Source organism: Corvus hawaiiensis, chromosome 3, assembly GCF_020740725.1.
Source record: "Corvus hawaiiensis isolate bCorHaw1 chromosome 3, bCorHaw1.pri.cur, whole genome shotgun sequence".
In the NCBI taxonomy this organism is placed as follows: Eukaryota; Metazoa; Chordata; class Aves; order Passeriformes; family Corvidae; genus Corvus; species Corvus hawaiiensis.
In genome coordinates, this window is record NC_063215.1 from 92427290 (window position 1) to 92449787 (window position 22498).

Genomic DNA, 22498 nt, shown 5'->3' on the forward strand with positions numbered 1-22498 from the left:
CACAAGGTGTGATATGCACTCTGGTTTATTTCTTTCCCCTTGTAACTTCATAATTTCCTAGAGGAACTAAATGGACAGAATTGTCCTGAGGTCTGGGCAGGATTCTTGGAATTTCCATTACATGCTTAGCTACTGATTTCAAGTGCTGCTTATGTTTCTTTGTGGTATACACTGTTTATATTGCATCCACATTTTAATAAGACAAATTAAAATTTCTACTGACTAGGTAGAGTTGGTGGGGTTTTATTTGGGTTTTTGTTTTTTTTTTTTAAATATGTGTTTTTTTGAAAGACCAGTCAGATTTTCAATTTGAAGCATCTGTATTTTCACATCAATGCCAGGTTAAATAACCAGTGTTCCCCTTTCGCCCCACATCAGCCAGTTTGAGGTGCAGATCTTTTTCTTTATTTCATACTGGAAACAGTTTTGATGGTTTTAGTACAGGCTGGCTGGCTGATCAGGTTCACTGTGTGTCCCCTCAGACAATTTTCCCAACAGAATTGAGGGTTGGTCTCTGCTACAGGATGCTGGGTGAGGCTGCTGCATCTGTGTACCAGCACTGCTGCAGAAATGGGTGTTTGACACGTGGTGGTGTTCGTTCTGTGTGCCAGGGGGATGTTAAACTGCATGCCATGATTCTGTTGGGCATCTGTCTCTACAAGGTACATTATTTTCTTTCAGATTATAGCAATCTGAGGGATTTCACATTGGCCTGAGAAGTTCATTGAGCGCTCACACAACCTTGCTCTACACTTGGCTGTTTACTCTAAAAGGAAAAAAAGAAGCTTACTGCTTATCTTTTTACCTGTCCATATATTTTATGTACATTTGTTTAGATATTGTGGTGTTCTTCTATACTACGAAAACTTGGTTCGGGAAGTTCTAAGGTGATGTAAGTTTTCTCCCATCAAATTGAAGAGAGAGTGTGACCCTCCAAATAATACAGTTTAAAAAAAAAAAGAAAACAACCAACAAACAGACCTCTTACTACCATGAGTCTTTTTGAGAGGAGAAAGGAGGACAAAATCCAAGCAGGTACAGCCCCACTGGTCTAATCTCAGTCAATATGCGGGACTGTCATGTAGCAAAGGCCAAGTAAAAAGCAGGAAATAATGGAAAACATATATATATAAGACATGCAGTCAGTTTATAGCACACGAGCTGTTTTTCTTTGATTTTCAGTTTTTAAGTTTCTTTCAAAAGCTGAGGCAAATAAAGTAGAGCAAATCTACCCAGACTTTGGAAAAGCTGCTGATGTGTTTGTTGCCTCTCCTGCTTTCTGCCATTGTATTTAATGGAGTACAATCCACTTAACAGCAGCCTTATGTTGGGTTGAAAAATGAAGAGCCAAGCCCAAGAGAACTCTGCTTTCCTGAAAATTACTCAAACATTAAGTGATATGTATGTATCATCCAGAACAAAACCCCTCCAAAATTAAGGAAGCTTCCTCTTCTGAATTAGCAGTTATTCATTACAATTTTTTGATCATCCATACTGCCTAGCATTTTTAAAGTTAAGATTATTTCAAGTCGAGCAACTGTTCCTTTGGGAAAAAAGATATACAAGAACTGGAGAGCAGCTCTGTGGAAGTACATCCGTTTCAATGGAAGACAGTATTTTCCAGGAACTACAGGTCTCAAGGCTTATATTTGTATTTAAAACAAAGGAGAAGGGAGAGTGATACCAGAACAGGAAATGACTCTTTGATTTGGTGCTCCTGGGATATGAGGAGTATTTTGAGACTCTGCTCCAAAAAGGGTGAATTAAGTCTCGGTGAATGCAGCTGCCTTGCGGGTCTGTTGGTTGTCATGGAGTCTTTCCACGTCCCCTGCTGCAGCTGGGGGGCTCCGTTCTGCAAGTGAATCTCCACTGGCTCTCTCACAGCTGAGAGGCTCATGGACAGTCATGAAGCACGTGTGTCAGAATCTGTATTAATTTACTGCTGTGTCCACAAATGCCCGAGGAGAAAGCTTTTGTCTGGGGCAGCTTGTAGTAATGTACACCTTAACGTGATACCTCGTTGAACAGGATTGAACTCAAGATATGCAAAAGCACCCTTGACACTTGAATTTGTTCTTTCTGTGAAATGCACTGAAAAATCTAAGATTGTGCCAAATTCTTTTCCCAGGCATTTGTGAATGACACCAGTTGAACATGGTACTTTCACTTATTTTCATTTCTTAAAAGCCTTGTTCTGCAGTGTCTTTTATCTGAGCTCGCTTTTAGCTGTACAACCCTTAAACACCAAGACTTTTTAAACCCTTTTTAAAGCCTTAGAAGTCTTTTTAAGAACCAAGAGCAGACTTCTTTCTAGACAGAACGATGGTTTTCAGACCTGTTTGAGTTAGTGGTGAAAGAAAAATATTTCCTCTGCAGAGATTTCTTACAAACCTGGTGAAACTGATCTGTCTTGAAATTTGGATGTAAATTGCTGAGTTGGCTTTCAGTATGCAGGTTACCATTCTTCTGTTTCCCTGTTGATACTCCTTCTGGGAGTGTAGTGCTCCCTTTGTCACGCCTGCTTAATGTTGCTTGCAGCTGCACCTCCAGAAAACCATACAGTTACATAACAAGCAGCATTCATATCAGTGAAATAAGCAATGTGTTTTTAAAAAGAGTATTTCCTGTCAAAGGCCTGGAGAAATTAAAAATGCTCATTTGGTCTGATAACACGGTGATTAAGAAAAGTCAGAAATCTGTTTTAAACTTGAATCTCCTGTAATCCTTACTACTCAAGCAATTTCTCTGTCCCAAATGACGTTTTGCCTGCTTTGCTTTTATTTAGTGATCTCTTTACTGAGACATCAGGTAGAACATAAAGATTTCTGGGAATCTCAAATGGTGTTGCATAGCTATGGTGGTAGTGCTTTGCTTCACTAAGGTTGCAGAATGCAAGGGTAAGGTTTGGAAAGGGTAACGTCATACAGAGCAATGTGTTTACTTAAGAATAATTTATTTTGAACACTTCTAAACATTTGAATTGGATCTTAAACTTGGTGAACACTGTTTTATGGGATGCAGCAAGTTAGGACCATGACAGTTTTCTGGAAATCTAATGATAAAGAAAAATCATGCTTTGATTTTACAAATGTTTAATCTGTTAGTATTAGTGAAAATTACTCATCTGTACCTAGTCAGTGTCCGATCTTCTGTAATATTTCTTTTGGGGAACTGAGAGTAGACTGCTCCTAATTGTTTGCAGTAAACTCTGCTTCCATCTCATTCTGTTGCTCTGAAGTGACTGTAACTCTGCTTTCCCAGCCTGCTATGATCTGCCAGGAAGACTTTTAAAATGATTATATCACTAATGGACCTTCTAGTGAAACTTATTAAAATTGTAAATAACTTTTCAGCAAAAGTGTAATGACAGATGAAGGAAAGAGTGTCGAAGGGAGAGAAAGAAACTGGGGGAGAAGAACCGTTCTTGTGTATTGAGGTGTTTGTAGAGTTCGGAAATACATGAGATAAGGAAGTAAAAGATACAATGGTAGGGCACTGCTCAGGTTGAAGATGTGTTAATTTTTAACAGTGTTTGTGTTTTCCCTCCGATTTCTTTTCCTGCTTGCTGTGAGAGAGAGAGATGGGTAATGATACTGTCTTTCTGAGATTTTGAGGCCACCTAAGGTTCTCTCTGCTCTGCTTTACTGATAGAGAAACTTCAAACCCTTCTCAGTGCACGTATATAATCTGGAAAACTTTGCTTCATGTAGAGCAGATGTTATGAAAAGGAGGATGCAAGTGGAAGGACTTCATAGTTTCAGAAGAGTTGTTCTTAAAAGTAGACTTACAACTTGAATAGTAATGGGTTTTTGAGGCTAGATTCTTGTCTCTTTGAGAAGTGCCAGGGGGCAATATTATGTCTAACATAAAAAATGGGAATCATTGTTTATGTGAAAAAGAATGATACTGAAGGCCTGTTGAGAGAGAAAAAATGGTGAAAGAAACCCCCTTTTTCCCTAGATAGGAACTGCTCACAGTGATTGGAAACACTGAATTCTGGATATACACATATAGAAAAATGCTTCTGGTCATGTGACATTTATGCCACAAAGCACTTGCATCCAGGAAGGCCAAAGTCAAGACCAACCCATCATTAACACACCATTTATTTTGGATAGGAGAAGGTACAGATATATGGCTTAGGGAGAGGACTTTACTTTAACTTTGGATTGCCAGGCTTTTGTATTCCTTGATACTGACCACAGAAAGGGTTTAGGGTATGTATGAAATTGTTTTAACTGACAGATGGACAGACAGAAAGCTGTAGATTACACTTAATGTTCTGCATCTTAAGTAATTTGTGTATCAACTTACTGTGTTATATTTTCATTATCAGCAGTATTTGTTTGATCTGGTAGAAATAATTACTTTTTCATTCTGGAAAATGACATTTGAGCTTGAGGCTTTAATTTTTTTTATTGTAAAGCTTTGTTATTCTTAAAACTTAGGGCCACCTGCTTCTTGTGACAATATTCTTCTTGCCAGACCACAAGGAGACAGAGCTGCCAAGTGGAAGGGAGTAGTCATCTCCATTGCAAAGTCAATAGTCTCTAATGTTTCTAACTCCAGAGCAGTAACTCTTTCACCTTCTAATAAATAAAAGTACATTGGTGGGTGACTGAACAAGGTAGAATTACTTGTGGCAAGATCAAAGCAATATGGCTTTAAGGGAGTCTGAAGTTTGACTTCAGTATGCTTCTCGTCTTTCTACTAGGACTGAAAGGAGAAAAACCCCTCAGTTTACTTAAGAATAAAATATTCGGTGGGCTACATAGCAACTTCTGAATATATCCCTAATGCTTTACTTTGTGCTCCTCTGCCCCCCAGCAGATGAGAGTATTTGTTGTGGGGTGTTTGTGTTAATACTAAGATAACATACTGAAGAGAGATGAGCACTGTTCTCTGCATGACTGAATGAAGACATTTAAATTCTGCTTAGCTGGGGTGGTAAGACAAGGTGCAGCCATGATCAGAAGGAGCAGCTTTTGCAGAATGTGTTGATGTGGACGAAGAGAACTGCAAAGTAGTGTCTAACTGCTGAGACTCATGGAGGAGATCCATGAGAAGTTTTGTGTAGCCTCAATCCTAGACTTGTATCCTCATTGTGTACCCAAAAGTGAGCAAAGGAATGGATCCTGAAAGTAAGCATGGAGAAGCCAATTATCAGCAAAAGAAGGAGAGCAGTCAAAGAAAAGAGAACTCACTGTGAGTTTCCAGGTTAATCTGATTGCTTCTGTCATAGGCTTCGGGCAGGAAGTGCCTTTCTTTAATGCCATGGTATAAGGTGACGTATTGCTTGTGAAGCCCTGTTCCTCTTGAGCTCTGCACTGGTGGTTTGCATCCTGACTGCCCTTTTGAAGAGGTGCTGCCCTTAAAAAGGGGGGAGAATGCCTGGCAGCAGTGTAAGAAATGTGGTGGAAATCATGCAGGAATTACTGGACAGTAAGAAGTGTCCTGTGTCTTCTGCTGACCTGTCTGGCACTTCCTGTGACCTTGGTTTTCTGCATTACCAGCTTTCTGTTTATTTTGCTAAAGAAGGAAAGGAGGATTTCACTACAGATTAAAGCCTTGTTTATTGTTCATGATCAGGTTTTTAGCCTATGTAAATTCTTGCTTTAATAAGAGGAGGATGAAGAAGAGAATAGATGCAGACCTTCCATTAGATTTTGGTATTCACATCAGTACCTTCTGCCTTTTACCTTTTCTTTTAAATTCTTTATTGTAATCACCCAGGTAGAAAACTTGATTGTAGTCTTACCGTAAGGTCTCACTACTTAAGCAAGAATTTAATTATGGTTCATATTTTTAGGTAAGGCAAGTCCTGCATGGTTGAGATAATTGCAATTGTATTGCCCACAGTGATGAATTATTTCTTCTACTCTGACTCACGTGTCAAACCAGTGTGACAGGTTTTAATAACAATGTCCTGTTAATAGAAATTTCTGTAACAATGAATGGACCTTTTTGGAACATTGACATAAGATTAATGGGCTGGTGTTACACACTGAATGTGGTACATTTCACTGAACTGAACTGCACCAGTAATTGAAACAGACTTGGGTTTTCCCTTGTCCTTGGAAGTCCTTTGCTTTCAGGCAATGCTGAGTTTTATAACTGCAGAGGAGGAGTATTTGATGATAGGAGAGCAATTTAGGTGTTTTACGAAAAGTTTGACTTAGTATTTTGAAAAGAGCAGTATGTCATGTTTTTCATTCCTTCCATTGCCCTGAGGTTTGCAGGGTTATTTACATAATGTGTACTTACTTTGAGGGGCTTCAGTTTTGGTTTGTATGGTTATAAACATGATTATTAGTTAGTGTAAGGGTCACGCATCAGCTACTGTGTGGCAACAAAGATAGGAATTTGTGAAGTGTCACTTCCTACGCAGTGGCTGATGTGCATATGTCTTTGTTTTTTTTCTCCAGAACATGGTAGCAATTTTTGGCAAAAGAGAATTGTTGCAGCATGGAAGCACAGAATCTTGTTTTCTGTTCAGTTAAATATATTTTGATAGTGGCACTTAATAAGTAGGGTTAATATAATTTGTACCAACACCGGAAAAATGTACAATTTATTTTAAAATTCATCTTGTTTCATAATAAAAATCTGTGTATGTGCTTGGAGATGTTAACATACAGTAAGAAATAGTTCTTAAGGTTGCTAAATGCTTTCTTTGACTTTGTCCTTGTTTTATTCACTTGTTTCATGTTTCTTATATATTTGTTTGATGTAGATGTAACAGTGAGAGTTTGCACAAGATGCCAGAGCAGTGGCTAAGCTATGTGTTAGAAGAAATCAAATCTTGTGATCCTTCTTCCACACTGTGTGCAACCAGACGGAGTGCAGGAATTCCATTCTACATACAGGTACCAACTCATGTTACTGCCTCTGACTTAAATGTGTTCTTCAGAAAGGCCATTAGAAAAAAGAAAATGACATACTTATTTTTACCACTTCAACCCCTTTTGATCAGTTGTTTTTTTTCCTTTTTTTTTATACACACTTTGTTTGCCTTTGTGCAACCAAGAAGCTGTTTGTAATTAAATGATATTTGGCACCTCAGTTCTGTTGACTCTTGAGATTTTTGGCTTGTGGTAGATTTCAATGGCATTTCTAAAGACTGTGTTTAGGCTTTGTGTTACAACTGTAATAATTCTGGCACATTCATAAATTAATTCAGAGATTAAGTAAGGCTTTGTTAGCCATGTAACTATGTGCTACTTCAGTGCAAAGCAAAAGGATGGTAAAATATGAACAGACCTTCACAGAATTGTGAAATGGTGGCCTAGAAAATCTTGCAAAGAGCTTGGGAAGGCCTTTCAAAAGCAATAAAGCACAAATAATAGTGTCACATTAACAGGTGTTGACTGGCAGTCTCAAGTGCAATGAAGGAGTAGATTACTGAAGACTTCTATCTGTGAATGTGGGGCCGTGCTCCCACATTCTTCCCGCTCCTTCTGTTGCCATCAGCTCCATAAATCCCAGCCTCTGACTTCTGCCAAGTTCAGAACTGGTGGTTGCATGGCAGTGTTTTGTCTCTGCTTGAAGAGTCACTTCTTGCTGAATGCCCCATATTAGTATGCAGCAGCTCATCTACATCCTTGTGGGGTCAGTCACTGCAGAGTTGGTTTTGCAGATTACACTTCACCTATTTTCATTCCTTTGTTCCTCAAAGCAACCATATTTGCTTTCCCCTAGATTAACCTCCATGATTTTGATTTTCACCCAGTTTTCTAAGACAGGAGTCCAAGATGAACAATACGATTTGTAACTTTCTTCACTCTCTGAAGTACAGTCTCAAGCACGTTCCAAGAATCTGAGGGACTGCTGGGAGCAAGCTCTCTCTCTGCCAGAATAATTAATCTTGCTTGTTTTCTACTCCGAGTTTGCCCTGAGAAAGTTGAGGCAGCCGGCTTCTGTCTGACCTCTTATGTCAGTCACAGCCTGCTCCTGGCTTTGCTAGATGTGTGTGTGCAAGGCAGCAGAGATCAGAAGTAGGGCATTGGTTTTGGAGACATTTTTCCTGTTCAGTTTCAGCAGTTAAATCTCTTTCTCACTTGTATCTGTAAGTTATCTACAGAAGGAATTTGGTCATTTCATGTTTTCTGGTTTCCCCATTCACACCACACAGTTTGAATCTGGTGGACATTCCCTAGTTTTAGTCTTGACAATGTGGAAATAACCAAGCATGTTCAAATCAGTTTTTATGTGAAAAGTTACGTTACTGTAAGGACTAGGAGGATCCAGTGGTATCCCACTGCAGAAAATGTGTGTAGTCTGTAGTTGGCCTACTGATTCCTTAGGGCAAAGCTTGCACTGTTCCACAGCTCTGTGGATAAACAGATCAGAGAGTTCTTTTTTGACAGCTCTGGAAGCGTACAAAGTTAGTCTAGTCAATTAATGGGAAGGTTTTAAATTAACGTTGGGATTAGTCTGAAATAAACTTGTCAAATTGTAATTTTATAGTAAAGAGATGTGTTAGTGTTCTTCGGCAGTAGTTTTGAATGTGCCCGTAGACTCAGTAAAATGAATTAAACCTTCAATGACATGTTGCATTCAGATAATAAAAATAAGTTGTAATGTGTATCCTAACAGCAAAAAAAGTTATTAATGCATAAAATCAAGGCACATTGTGGTCTCTTTGCTATTGGTCTCTAACACATCCTGTGTTGTGTTCTTGTTTAGCTAAAACACATCTATTTTCATGAGAATATGTAATTTTTTAAGGTTATAACCATTCCATGACCTCTTTAAAATCGGAATGGTATTACTGAATAGTGCAAAGGTACAGCTCCAGTTAGTGGGTGGGAAAATATGAGTTTCAGCTTTAACATTATGAAATTTTAGTCTTCAATTCATTCTCCACTTGGTATACTTCATGAACACCTTTTTTCCCCCCCTGCCCTCTTTGTTTCTCCTATCATTAAAGGTACTGATAAACTGACAGAAACTACTCCTGGGTTTCTCCCTAAACACTGTATTTCATTTGGCTTGCAGTTGATCCATTTGGTTCTTACTGATGCTGAACAGACTGTAGGCCCCAAAGCACAAATGGATAATAATCTTTTATTACTAATAAATGATTTATGATTATCCATTTGTACTAACTTGGACAAATTCAGCAAGAGCTACTAGACGGAGAGAAAGACTCTTCTAAATTCAGTCCTGAATTTTAGAGAACTGAATTAAGAGCATTTTCATCTCATCTGGATGTCCTATCCACTGAAATACTATTTGGAGATAGATGAATCTCTTCTCTTTTTTAAAAAATGTGCTGCTTGTTTTTCCTGTGTTGCAAAGCAGAATTTATTATTTGGCCAGCCCTTATTATCTTATATATGGGTTATTAACCTAAAAAGAAGTCCATGCTAGGAAATGTAAGTATGTATAGTACAGCATTTTTGCTGTCATAAATGCTACGATTTTTATACTTAGAAGCTTTGAACAAAGCTAAGAGTTGAAACTGAAACTTTTTTGCAAATTCTTCCTTAGTCTTTCTATATGGTCAGAAGCTAGGCTGTGGTTTGGTAAATATAGGAATATGGCACAGAACTGGTAGTACAGAAAAATGGCTAGAAACACCTGATTTTTAATTTTTTTTCCTCCTTTCTGTAGGCTTTGTTGGCATCAGAACCAAAGAAGAGCAAAACAGATTTGCTGAAAATGACAATGAAAGAGTTGATATCTCTGGCTGCACCTTTGAATGAATCATTAAGTGTAATTCCACAGGTAAAATTCAGCCTCTCATCAGAAGGCAAATGTCAAAAGTGTATTTTGCACTATTTCAAACAGTTAAGGAAAATGTATGTTTCTAATAAGGAAATTCTGTTCTTATTATCTATAGCTAGATTTTAAAATGTGTTTGCATGGGCAAGGTTACAAAGTTACTGTAAAACATAATGAAAAATTGATTGGGCGTAATTCCATAGGTTTTTTCCTAGTACAGCAAATGAAATCATATATAAGCAATTTACTGCCTCTAGTGTATTTCTAAACAGATAGATAAGTAACTTCCCTTTTACAAGTTTGTAAGTGAACAAGAAAGTTTTGCTTACATTTTAAAAGAAATAAATGAGTTATTTATACATGAATTATAGTAAAACACGCCATGAAAACTGAGTTAGTCATACTTAGTAATTTCTAAAACTTAAATACATACATTTGGAATATTAAAAAAACTTACTTTAAAGGCAGGACCTGTATTCAAAATGTTGTTAATCATGTCCTTTCTGTCTGTTTGTAAATGCAAGCCATAATTTGTTCACAATACATAGAAGTATGTTCTAATGACTCTGCCAGATCTTCTGCTGGTATAAATTTATGTAGCCTTGTCAAAGTCTGTGAAGCTACATGTATTACCACCTTCCCTTACAGAGGGCAGAGAAATATCAGAAAATGCTCCACATGGTAAAGCTAGCCTGGCTGTCAGTATTAGCTTAATATTGCCCTCCTGTGAGTTGTAGTTTATTTTTTCTCACAGTATTTACAGCATGTCAAGAATGTTGGAAAAGATGATTCTGAACTTCAAAAGTTATTTTTACAGCCATGATAAACTAAGGAAAAAAGAACGTTGGCCTTCACTTGCAATTAGTAATTATAGTTGTTGGAGGAATATAATTTTAAACTGTAACTGTTTTTAACAGTGTTTACTGCAGCACCATTTTAATGCATTTTTAAGCAGCAGTATTTCTTGCATTTAATATGGAAATAAAGTGCTGTAAATGTGTATATAGATGGTTTTTGCTCTGCATGTTTACTGCTGTAATTACATAAACTAAATTTAAGATATTTACTAATGAGTTTATATTTTTCATATATTTCTTCTCCCAACACAGGTTCATGCTTTAAATATCCTCCGGGCACTGTACAGGGATACGCGGTTAGGTGAAAACATCGTGCCTTATGTTGCAGATGGAATAAAAGCATCAATTCTAGGGTTTATGTCACCTGTCTGGGCAGTAAGTTAATTCTTGATTTTGCTTCTCTAATTTAACAGGATATAGAGTGGTGCTGTTCAGTGAAGCTTTGGTCGTGTTTATAAATGGCAGTACCACAATTTCTGGAATATAATACTTTAGGGTACAGTAAAAATTAATGTAGAGCTGAAAAAAAAAAAAAATTTGGTTGTGGCTTTTTTCTTAATTTTTCTTAATTTGAAGTGCTGATATTTGCAGAAAGTAGGTATGAAGATGGCCTAATAGGTAAAAGTCTCTCTGGCTGTTAAATTTGGAGTCAGTGTACTTAGCTAATAAGGAGTGCATTTGCATTCATTCTGACTGTTACTTTGCTCTTGAGGGGAAGATTCTATATAGCATATTCAGGTAGAACACTTCATGATCTGCTATGCATAAGGGTGAATGCTTTGAACTCCTGGAAATCTGGATGTATTCCTTATATTAAAGATAGGCATCTGTAAAGAACCTGAACTTTCCAGTAGTACCATCTTGATTGGAAAGATGCTCTGAATTAGTAGTTTCCATGTGCAGGCCTGCAGTATGCTTTTCACTTAGCTGTTCTACTTTTTGACTGTACATTAATGGCTCTAATAAAAAAAATTTTGTACATTTCAAAGGGATTTTTAAAGCATTGTTCTCATTTTTTCCTTTAGGTACGAAATTCATCTACGCTTCTTTTTAGTGCTCTGATTACAAGAATTTTTGGAGTTAAAAGAGGGAAAGATGAAAATTCCAAAAAAAATAGGTAAGCTTCACTTTGTATCAGTTTTAAGTTTGCGAAACATGACCTTAGCCAACAGCAATTGGAAAATGTTCCTTGCTTTAGGGATATATTTTAATCACGATGTTACAAGAGCATCTAGCTGTACTTAAACTATGCTGCCAAGGAGTGAGTGGTAGGGCCAAAAATATCTGCTGTTCAATACAGAGTTAATTTGGACTCGTGTGCAGTTTCACAGGAGTGGAATGTTGCTGAGAGGTTTTGCTACCAGTGGCTCTTCCAAAAGCCCAGTGTCTCTCATGGTCACAAAACAGACCTATTGCTCTTGAGAGCAAAGAGAAAGGGGGTAAAAGAGAAGTGGGACAGTGGTTACACGTATGTTTACTTCCTTCTAGAGCAGGTCTGGAGGTAATTTCACCCGTGTTTGAGATGTTCCCCTTCAGTCTTACACTGTAGAACGCTGTCATGTCTCTTTCTTCCAAGCTCCCAAAATTGCAGCTTGCAGAGCCATTTCTCTTCCAAGAAGAGAAATGCCATTGGATTCTGTAGTCCTGCTTCAAATCCCTTACTATTTCACTTTATGTAACACCCGTCCTCCTCTGACTCTTAAAATTCCCCAGTCCTGAGCATTCTGGTTTCTTTGCACCCTCTAGTTAGTGCACAAGGACCCCCATGTTTTCTTTGGCCTGCAGCCCCTTGCTTTAGCTTTTTCAGCAAATGAAGCATGTCCATGCCCTGTGCTCCTTAACTGAGGTTTCTGCTCTAGGAGGAATGTGAAAATAACCCTGTATGTAGAATAAACTCATTAAAAAATATACCTGGGTAAGCGCGTGGAGCCATGGAGTGGTCACAGTATGGCTATTATGGTAACCATTGCAGAAATTCCTAATGGATTTTCACATCACAGGCAAGGCATGCAGTTTCTGAAAGAAGGCAGTTGTTACAATTTACCTTCAAAAATTCCAGTCTTTTTATAGTGGTTCCTTACTGTTGATCCATGTAACTAATAAAATTTTCATGCATATTTTGAAAAACTAAATGTCCTGGGAGGATACTGCTCTGTCATCTTTTAGATATTACATAGGTGCCATTTTAGCTGTATGAAAGAATTGATTTCAGGTGTCACTTGGAAAACTTAGTTACTGTGCATGTATGAACATGAGGAAGAAATACAGGTGGGAAACTGGAGGGACATTTCCCTTAGAAAATAACTCCCCACAACAATTTGCAATGTTAGGTGCTCTAATGCATGGAATTATTCCTGTTTTGTCATAAACCCAAGTCACTTCTAAATTAACTCCTGTATCCCTCCTGAAGCCCAAGCAGAGTAATAAAAAGTATTTTTCATTTCTTGCCTTCCTACTTTGGTTTTAGAACAGCATTTAAAGTTGTCTTTTTTTTTCTTTAATTTTTATATTGAGAACTTACTGAAAGAGATAGACACCCTGCTCTTTTAAACTTGTATCCTTGGGAAAGACTTGGCACTAACTTCTCCAGTGGGGAGGCAAACTGACTTCTCAAATGCATGCAGTGTGATAATCTGTGGAATCTGAGACTTCTGTTTGTGAAGCTTCAGAAAGTAATGGATTTGAGCATCTGTTGGAGATGGGAGATGCCAGAACGAAGGAAAGGGATCTTTTCTGTAGCTGAATTAAATTTATTAATGATAGTGTTAATTTCTCTGCATTCATTTTGACTGAAAGATGTTAGAGCTGGGCTGGCTTTCTTTTCTTCATCTGTTCATCAGATTTGCATTAAACATTGCATGTAGTCACTTCTACTGTTTTCCATGTGTGCTTGTCAAAACCGTGACACGGGGATTGGGAAGACACTTCTTAAGAAAGGTCAGTGAGATACAGGAGGTGTGAAAACAGGCAGAGATTTGATTTGTAGCTCCTGTCTCTGCAGGAGAACCCCACAGGTGGGTACAAGGTGGGTTGTGTTTGGGAAGAGAGGTTTGTGTTTGTGTGGTTTGGCACCACGAGGTGTCACCGTTGCTGCACAGCTCCCACATCCTCGGGTGCAGCTGCACTTCGGTGCTTCTCTTTGGGAGCTTTAAACTCAAGGAGTGTTTTGCTGGAACAGAATTCATATATTAAAACAAAGTAATTTTTTTCCCAGTTCTAAATCTGGCAACTTCCAAAGCACTGGCATTTTAGCAACTTGGATCTCTAGGAGCTTTTTGTGAAAGTCACCTGGGTTTGAGCTGCTTGTTCTGTTGCCTTGAGGATGTTCTTGTTTGCATTAAGGGACAGTCTGTCCACAGACCAAGTCTCCCATTAGGACGCTGCTTAGGTTTCCAGTTTACCTGATTTTAGATTAGGAGGTTAAATCAGTCACTTTTGTGTCAGCATGGCGTTAGGTTATTGCTGGGCTATTCTGGGCATCTCTAAAAATGGATGGACTTTCTGACTGGTTTCTCAAGAAGAGTTCCTATGACTCTGAAAGAATTGGGGTGCTGGAGAGTTTGTGTAGTCTTTAAGAAGGAAGCTTTGGAACATGAAGTAATGGTTCATCTTTTTAATTTTAGCATGGACAAAAAAAAAGATGAGTTGGAAAATTAATATGTGAAGAGTAACAACTGTGAGTCTTGCAAGCAGAAGAGAGAGGAGTTGTGTGAAGACTGTTTACATGGTCCATGCAACTACGCATGTTGTGCTTTCTCTTCTAGTGAAAATAAAGTTAGAACTCTTCTCTGGCTTTTGTCTTTCTGAGAAAGACTGTATCAAAACTTCTAATGCTGCCACAAGTGTGTGTGTAAGTGTCTGTATATAGATCTATGTGTGTGTATTTGGCTAAATGATGTTCTGAATTTCAGAGAATTTACATTTGAAAAGTGGCCCAGTTAACACTTACTTATAGAAGGTTTAGTTTAGGTTTTATATACTTGATTTGGGAATACAATTTTCTTAAATGCTATGATCATTCCAAGTCTTGTAGAATTTAAATTGAATTCTAGCCACATAAATTCAGAGTCCAGAGGAAGGTGGGAAAGAAGTCTTTGCACTGTGCCCATTGATACTTGGTTACAGAAAGTGTGTTCTGTGTAGATACATCATGGCGTGCTTTAGAGGAAATGCCCCCCCTTCTTCCAGCCCTTCACAGCACAGGTGTTTATGTTGGTGCAGTCGGTCACTTCATACTTGCTGTGTCTGCATCCTGACTTGCCTGGCTAAGGTGGGATCAGCTGCGAGCTGTTCCCCAGCCCCACTGCTGTTCAGCACTTGAACTGTGCTCTGGGATCTGCCCTCCACCCAGGCAGGGACTCAGGAGAGGGTCCCAGCTTCCAGGCACATCACCCCACTGGCTGCTCTGGCGTCATAGAATGACGTCAGTTGGAAGGGATCTGAAAGAACATCTCGTTCCAGTGCCCCTGCCATGGAAAGGGACACCTTGCATTAGACCAGATGGCTCAAAGCCCCATCCAACCTGGCCTTGAACACTTCCAGGGACAGGGCATCCATAAATTCTCTGGGCAGCCTGTTCCAGTGCTTCACGGTAAAGAATTTCTTCCTAATATCTGATCTAATCCTGCTCTCTGTCAATTGAAAGACATTCTCTCTCGGCCTATCCCTACATGCCCTTATAAAAAGTTCCTCTACAGCTCTCCTGGAGGCACCACCCTGAGGATCCTGTTGAAGACCTGAGCACTGGGCTTGGTTTAATGCAAATTGATTGAATAGGACTTTGGACAGCAATGAGTTCTGTAGGCCAATGAGTTTTTTCTCTCCTTTTTTGGTTAAATAGCTACTTCTTTTTTTCTTGTGCAGTCAATTTGCAATGTAGATTTGTTCATTCCATGCACTTTTCAAGAAGCCCGGGTTGTAGTGTGTGCTTCATAGTTCTGTTTCTTTCATGGTCATTTCTTTTTCGTCTTAGCTAGAGTTTGCAAATCATCTAAAGTAGAGTTTTGCTGTACTTGATTGTAGGTTCCAATGTCACATGAAAAATTAAGATGTCTTGAGGTGAAGGTATATATATTATGATACCTAATGCAGACCTGAAAATCAAAATGAAAATGAGAGTAACTTATGTGTACAGTCAACTGAAATTAATTTTGAAATGTAATTAAATTTCTCGTCATAGAGGAATTATCTTCTGTTCAGAGGAGTTACAGTAAAAATAGTGGTACTTCAATCTAAATTCTTACACAGACACATATATGTGTGTCTGTATATACACTGCATATGTGCATATTTACTGTAGTGGAGTGCAGTAGTCTGTAGACATCCAGTGCTACACACACATATATGTATATATGTCAGATACCTTTTTGGTCTGTAGTACAATGCTAATTAAAGCTGTTTTAAAGCTGTTACTGCTTGTTAATGAACAAGATACTTGTCATCAGACATTTGATGAGACTCTTCTTATCAAATTCCTGGTATTTCAGGCTTTTTCTTTTTTTTTTTTTCTTTTATCACCCCCCCCACCCCAAAGGATAAGCATGATCAGGAATTGCCTTTGAGGCAATTTGCCATTTGACTTAGAGCAAGCTTCAGTCTTTAGGGTAATAAAGGATCGTCCTGGTTTATCTGAAATTTTTTGATTTGGAATAAAAGTGTTGTAGAGTCCTGAGAAAGAGTGACCAATGGCCTCAGGTAGAATCTGGGCTTCAAAGAAAGAGTGGGAACTGGGGAGAATTCCCTCTGCGTCTCACCTTGATGGAGGAGTTTTCAAGAAGGGAAATCTTCAACTCCTTGATTAAAAAACAGGGTTTTAAGCAAGGCTGAAATGGTATAGTGCAGCCTCATGATTTTTACATTTCATAACTGGTGTATATATGTATGTATATATGTATGTATTTGCATTTTGGGAGGAGGGAAGCTCCTATGTATTTATAGTGTAGTGATGGGATAATGTATATGCAGAACAATACTTAGCTGTCAACATAGATTTTCATGCTGCTTGGAATTTGAGTATGAGTGCTGCCATGTTTTCAGTGTTGGTTTAGAGCTATTTGAAAAGAAAGAGAACTTTTATTGCTATCTATATAATACCTTGTCTTTATTTTCATTTATAGCTGTCAGTAGATGTTGACTTCAGACTCTGGAAAAGGGGAACTTATCTTTTTAATTACAATAAGATGACAACTATGTAGATGTTAACAGGTTATGAAGATGCTCTGCTGGCTGTGAGGCAGTCAACATGCATGACTGCTCTCTGCTTTCCTTGTTTTTATTGCAAGTTGAGTGTTCAGCACTTCTCAGTTAAGTGGTTGCTTGCACACTTGAAGGTCACTGAGTAAAATCAAATTACTTCTAAAAACACTTATATTGGTTTATTTTTTCTCCTAAATTGTATGCTTTTTCTTTAACATTAAGGTTTTTAAGACCATAATCACTTTTAACACTGTGAAAAGTTAGAGGAAAACACTAGAAAGTGAATGTTCTAATGCAAACCTCTCTTTTCATAACATTATCCCTAAATTAAATGAGTCTGATATTATCTTCCTTTTCTCTAAGCTACTATTGAGATGTAGCTTAAAATACATAGACTACATCGGAAGTACATGATTCCTGTTAAATATTCCACTCCTGGCAGGCTAACACTTCCAGTATTTCCAACTTAGCAGCTGAAAAGTCTGTCTGACATCAGTCATGTTTTGTCAGTGTTAACAGCAAGCTTATTAGACATTTTCAGCAGATCATCAGTTCCAGGATGGGTCTGTGTTGCCCACAGAGGAGTGGCCAGTCCTATTTTGGGATAAGCCGAAATAAACATTAGTGGTGCTGATGTAGTCAGGCTGTAGTGGCACATCAGTGTCATAAAATGGGGTAGCCCTTAGGTGAGTTTCCTGGAGGGGATGCTCACAGTTACTCCGGCCCGTAAACACTCAGTGCTGACTTGGGGATGCACCAGTGGCAGAATTCCCATGTGCCAGCTGAGGTGCAGCTCCCTGTGAGAGGATGGGAACCACCACGGCCATGGCTCCAGGAATGCTGAGCCTCTTGTGCCTGCTCCAGCAGGGATATGCATGTACAGCTTGATTCATGAAACCGGCCTCACTGAGCCCTGTGCCTCTTGGACTGCATGCTGTGGAAGCGTTGGGATTGCTTTATCTTGGATCTTGTGCGTGATTCCCTAGTGGATTTTCTCTGGCAGCTTTGGCCTGTTGCAGCTCTTCTGTTGAAATACTCTGTCAGTGACAGTGAGGTTTCATGAGGTGACCGAGCCATTTCAGTGCCTCTGGTGCTTTTCCTCTGGCTCCTTCTGTGTCACCTTTTGCAGACTGTTCCCTCCATGCCACTTCAGTTGTTCCGGTGAATGGTTTCAAAGTAGTTATCAAGGATTTGTTGCAGTACATTGCCTTGTGAGGGGGTTGTTTTTGTTAAGAAAAAAAATCTATTCCCCTTCTGTGTGCCAAAAATAGGCCACATTTATTTTGTTGAACTTTTTTGTTTTTAATACGCTGGCTCTCTTTTTTATTGACTTTGACAGATTTAGAAGAATTAATCTTAGAACTGTCTCAAGAAAACATGCAAAAGTTCAGGATGACTCAGATAACCATTATGGCTTTTGCTGATTAATAGTTCAATAACAATATGTTTGTTTAAACATTATTTTGAACAGGCTCCCTAAATGCCTTTATAACAAGAATAATGATGATAAGGTGCTATTAACTTGTAAGTTGAAGGTAAAATTTATGAAAGTTTTGTGCAGAAACAGAAAGAAATTGAAAACAAGCTCCTCAGCAAATGTTTCCCTCTGTGTTACTGCTTCAGTTACTCTTGTTTGTTTTATAGGTCTAAACTAAAACTCTAAAATCCCCTGTAGCAGAAAATATGGATTGTTCCTCTTGAGGCTGAGGATGCTCTTTGTCTTTATGGTATCTGCTGGTTTTAGGAACAGTGTGTGTTTTTCATAAAATGCCTAAAATCTACAGAACCATTTTTACTTCAAAATTTTATCTTGTCTATACAGAGTCAGAAAAGAAATAACCCACATAAATCCCAATCACATTTCTGGGGTCTAAAACACACTTAAATCACTGGTGTGCAAACGTGTATCTCTGGTCTCCTGAACAGGGAGTATCTTCATAACATCCTGTCTTAAGTCAGCACCAGAAAATAGAAAGATGAACTTGGTAAAGTGATCTGAATGAAAGTTTACCCAAAATGAAACATCCTAAAAATATATATGCTGGCCCATGGTAACTCCAGTTCATTCGTTTGAAATAAAGTAGGGGCAGAATGTTAATGTTTGTTTCTACCAAGTGAGTAAAATGCATTCCATGAAACAAAAACTAATGTAAACTAGCCACACAAGTAGGTAATTTAGTTTCTGCTGTAGTGTTAAAAGTTTTCGTTAGTATGAATAGAGGTAATTATTCTATTTTGATCCACGCATAATGTACCTATCCCTTATTCATTACCTTCACTATACTAAATAAAAAGCTGCTACTCTTCACAATATTCCCAGAGAGAAAGTGTGGATTATTGAAGTTGAAATTCACAATGCTAAATTCGTAGTAAGAGATTAAAGATAACAGTGTTATAAGCAGTGGTTGAACAGAATTCTTGGAGACTTTCTAGATATATATGCATATCTCAATTTCAGTTACATTTATGTGCATACATTTGTATGTACATACACACATATGCACAGTTCAGTGTCCTAAAAAAAGTTTGTTAAAAGTAATTATTTATAATTATTTTAAACTCAGTTTTAGACATAGTTTTATGTACATGTATGTACATAAAAGTACATTTGTCTGTGTATATCAAAGTTGAGTGGTGATTAGTGTGTTGATGTAGGCGCCAGGTTGTAAGTGGTGTTCCCCTGGTTTTATTCTGAGCCCATTGTATGCATGCTTCTCTATCTAGTATTGCAGCAAAAGTGCTCTTCACAAGTTATTTTATTGAACTGTGTGTTGCATAATTACTCCTCTTAAGTCACACTTTTCCTGATGTATTTGTTCCATGCAGGTGCTCTTTTCCATACCTGATCACACAGAGAGTGTAATAAATAGCAAAACAAGAGGTATAAATAAACTTGTGCTTAAGAGATCAAAGCAAACCAGACCATGCAGTCCTTTGGAAATCTTGGCTAGCTCTCTTGTAAATAAAAGTGCTTCTAAAGCAGAAGGTATTTAACTACTGTATTTATACAGGTTTTGATTGGCAGTTCAGTTATTAACCTCATAAAAACACAGCAATGTAAACTAGTAAGAATGTTTATTCTAGCACTTCTATCTGAAGGAGAATGGAAACCAAGATATAGTGGCATATTCTTAGTTCCTTTTAAGTATTTATTTTAGGTATGTGTAGCATGAAGGAATGTTTTTTCATGTCAGTGAACTTAAGCTATTTTGCTTACTGTTCTGGGATTTAAGTATTTTCTAATTACTAACAAAACAAATGTTAGATTTATTGAAGGTACAGAGTTACCATATCTTTATTAAAAGTTCAAACCCCACATCTATAATGATTCTTCTTTCCCCTTCATACTGTTTTCCTTTTCATGCAGGGTAAAAATGAAATCTGAATTGGTTTTTGTAACTGATTTGATGGGGTTACAGAAAAGTTGTGCCTTTTTGTCACGGAAGAGGTGTCCTGTATCATGTTAGGGCTAGAAAAACAAGTATGCAATAATCTTCCATATCCTTGCTCTTGGGCTTATTAGCCAATGCATTACACCAGGGTTTTGTACAGTTGTTTTTTCCGGGCTTCATTGTGGCCTCCCACAAAATTACATGGCCGTTTTGCCTTCTATGGCAGCACTAAAATTCTCTTATGCATGTGAAATGTTTTATTGAGAGCAGTTTGTCATGAGTCCTGAGACAGTATGTGATTTCATGAATTTAACTCTTATGTATATTCTTTAAAACAAAATTATCTGAGGCAAATTAAAATTTGTATATGATCTCTATTTCTTAGGGAACTTGCCTGTTGCTATTGTCTCTGTCTCTTAGTAATAATAGTGTTGGTTCTCTGGTGGTCATCCAGAGGGACTGATTATCAAGAGCTTTCATAAACATATACTACTTCTGAAATAAAATTTTAAGTGGTTATTTTTATTTCTACATCAAGCTAGTATTTTATATGCTAGCGTACAATGTGGCAAAAATAATAGTTTGTGCTGAATTAAAGACTGAGTTACTAACTTAATAAAAACTGTTAAATCTCAAGAATTTTGTTCTGAGCAGGATTTATTGTTTACTGTACTTGCAGTGGCTTGTGATGGGCAGCAAATGCAGGAAGATGAGAAAAATATTGATCTTTTAAGAAGGCAATGTTAAAACCAGGGTGGCAGAGTGGGAACTAGCCAAATGGAACCGTACAAACTGTAAAGGGATCTTTGTCCCGTTTCCTTGATTCCCATTGAAAGTATGACTTCATCAGGTCAGCAGTGTTCTTCAGATGAGTTAAAACTTCCAAAGATTCAAGGGCATTTCATAACTATTCTGAGTAACATGTTGCAGTGCTTCCTTCCCCTTGCCCACTTTAAAATTCCAAGCTGTGATTTGTGACTGCTGGTCCTTTCTGTACTCTGCAGCTACTGCAAGGAGACTATTAGTTTTCTAGTCTTTGATTCCTTCAAGTGGTTGTAGGCTGCTGTTAGATCTGCCCTGGAACTCCTCTTTGTCAGACAGAACAAACCTGGCTCCTTCAGCTTCTTCTTACAGGGTGTGTGCTATAGGCCGTGTCCCTCTGGGCAGCAGCTGTTTGCTGGACCCTCTCTTGTGTGTTCTAATCTCTTCTGATCTTGGCAACCCGGAATGCGATGGAGGATTCCATGTGCTGCCTCACTGATCTGCTGCTGCATTTGTCCTAATGAATGCAGTCCCACATGTGGTTTGCCCTGTTTGCAGTGAGGATGTGCCCTTGGCTCACACTGAGCTTGGCATCCACTGTAACCCATATATTTTTTCTCTTGGGGCTGTTGGTTTCTGAGCCAGTTGGTTTTCAGTCTGTGCTGATGCTCAGGATTATTCATCCCAGCTGCAAAATCTGTAGTTTTATGAATCGTTCTCCTTGCTACCAGTTTTCAGTGATTTAAAATGTTACATATTTGCTTTCGTAGTTGTATAATATTACGCTGTTTTGCTGTGTTCTAAAATACAAGATAAAAAGTATCCTTTGATTAAAATACAGTAAATTCTTTGAGTTTTGCTTCCTCTGTAGTTAGGACATTTTCTGTTTTCTGTACCTTTATTGCTGTTACTCATCCTGTCACAGCATGCAGATGTGATTGTCATATAATGTAGTCCTATTAAAGGACCAAAAAACAAATGTAATTCTTAAAGCATGTCTGAATTAGCTTTGGTCTTTACCATAACCTCAGCATAAATCAATCTGACATACATTTTTTCTTGGTGTTTTTTGTGTAGTTGAAAAAAAAAAGTTTCCCATTTATTTTGAGTTATGCTTTTGAAATCTATCTTTGTTAGCAGGGAAATATGCTTCCTATAATTTGAGTCTAACTGTTTAATAAGTGATAAGGGTCAGGGAAAGAGCATGAATGTTAAAATAGGCAACTAAAACCTAGTCTAGTCAGGTTAGCCTACTTTAGTTGCATTGTGGGATTTTTTCATAATTCAGTGGCATCAGAAGAAGCAAATATGTAAAATGTATATTGTCTGTATAAATCTGTCATTTTGAATGACAGTTCTGCCAAAGTCTGTCCTGGTTTTCAAGTTCTTTCAGCAGCAGTTGTCCGTGCAGTGCCAGGAGTAAGTTGGGTTCTGTTTCTGCATTGCTGCTCTTTAACATAAGGGATCATCTGAGATGTGGCTAATGATTCCAATGTAAGGATTGGTATAACACGAGTAGATTTTACAGGAGACAAATATATTTCTGTAGTTTCATTAAAACAGTAT

The 22498-nt window shown here is 38.0% G+C and overlaps 1 protein-coding gene across 4 annotated transcripts in view; it reads left to right on the forward strand.

The window, feature by feature from the left end:
• THADA (THADA armadillo repeat containing) overlaps nucleotides 1-22498 on the forward strand; it is a 155598-nt gene that overhangs the window by 24121 nt on the left and 108979 nt on the right. For all 4 annotated transcript variants that reach the window (XM_048296132.1, XM_048296135.1, XM_048296133.1 and 1 more), the window contains exons 23-26: nucleotides 6734-6866; nucleotides 9616-9729; nucleotides 10836-10958; nucleotides 11609-11700. In XM_048296132.1, coding sequence (XP_048152089.1) covers nucleotides 6734-6866; nucleotides 9616-9729; nucleotides 10836-10958; nucleotides 11609-11700 — 462 coding nt within the window. The remainder of the gene's footprint in view (nucleotides 1-6733; nucleotides 6867-9615; nucleotides 9730-10835; nucleotides 10959-11608; nucleotides 11701-22498) is intronic.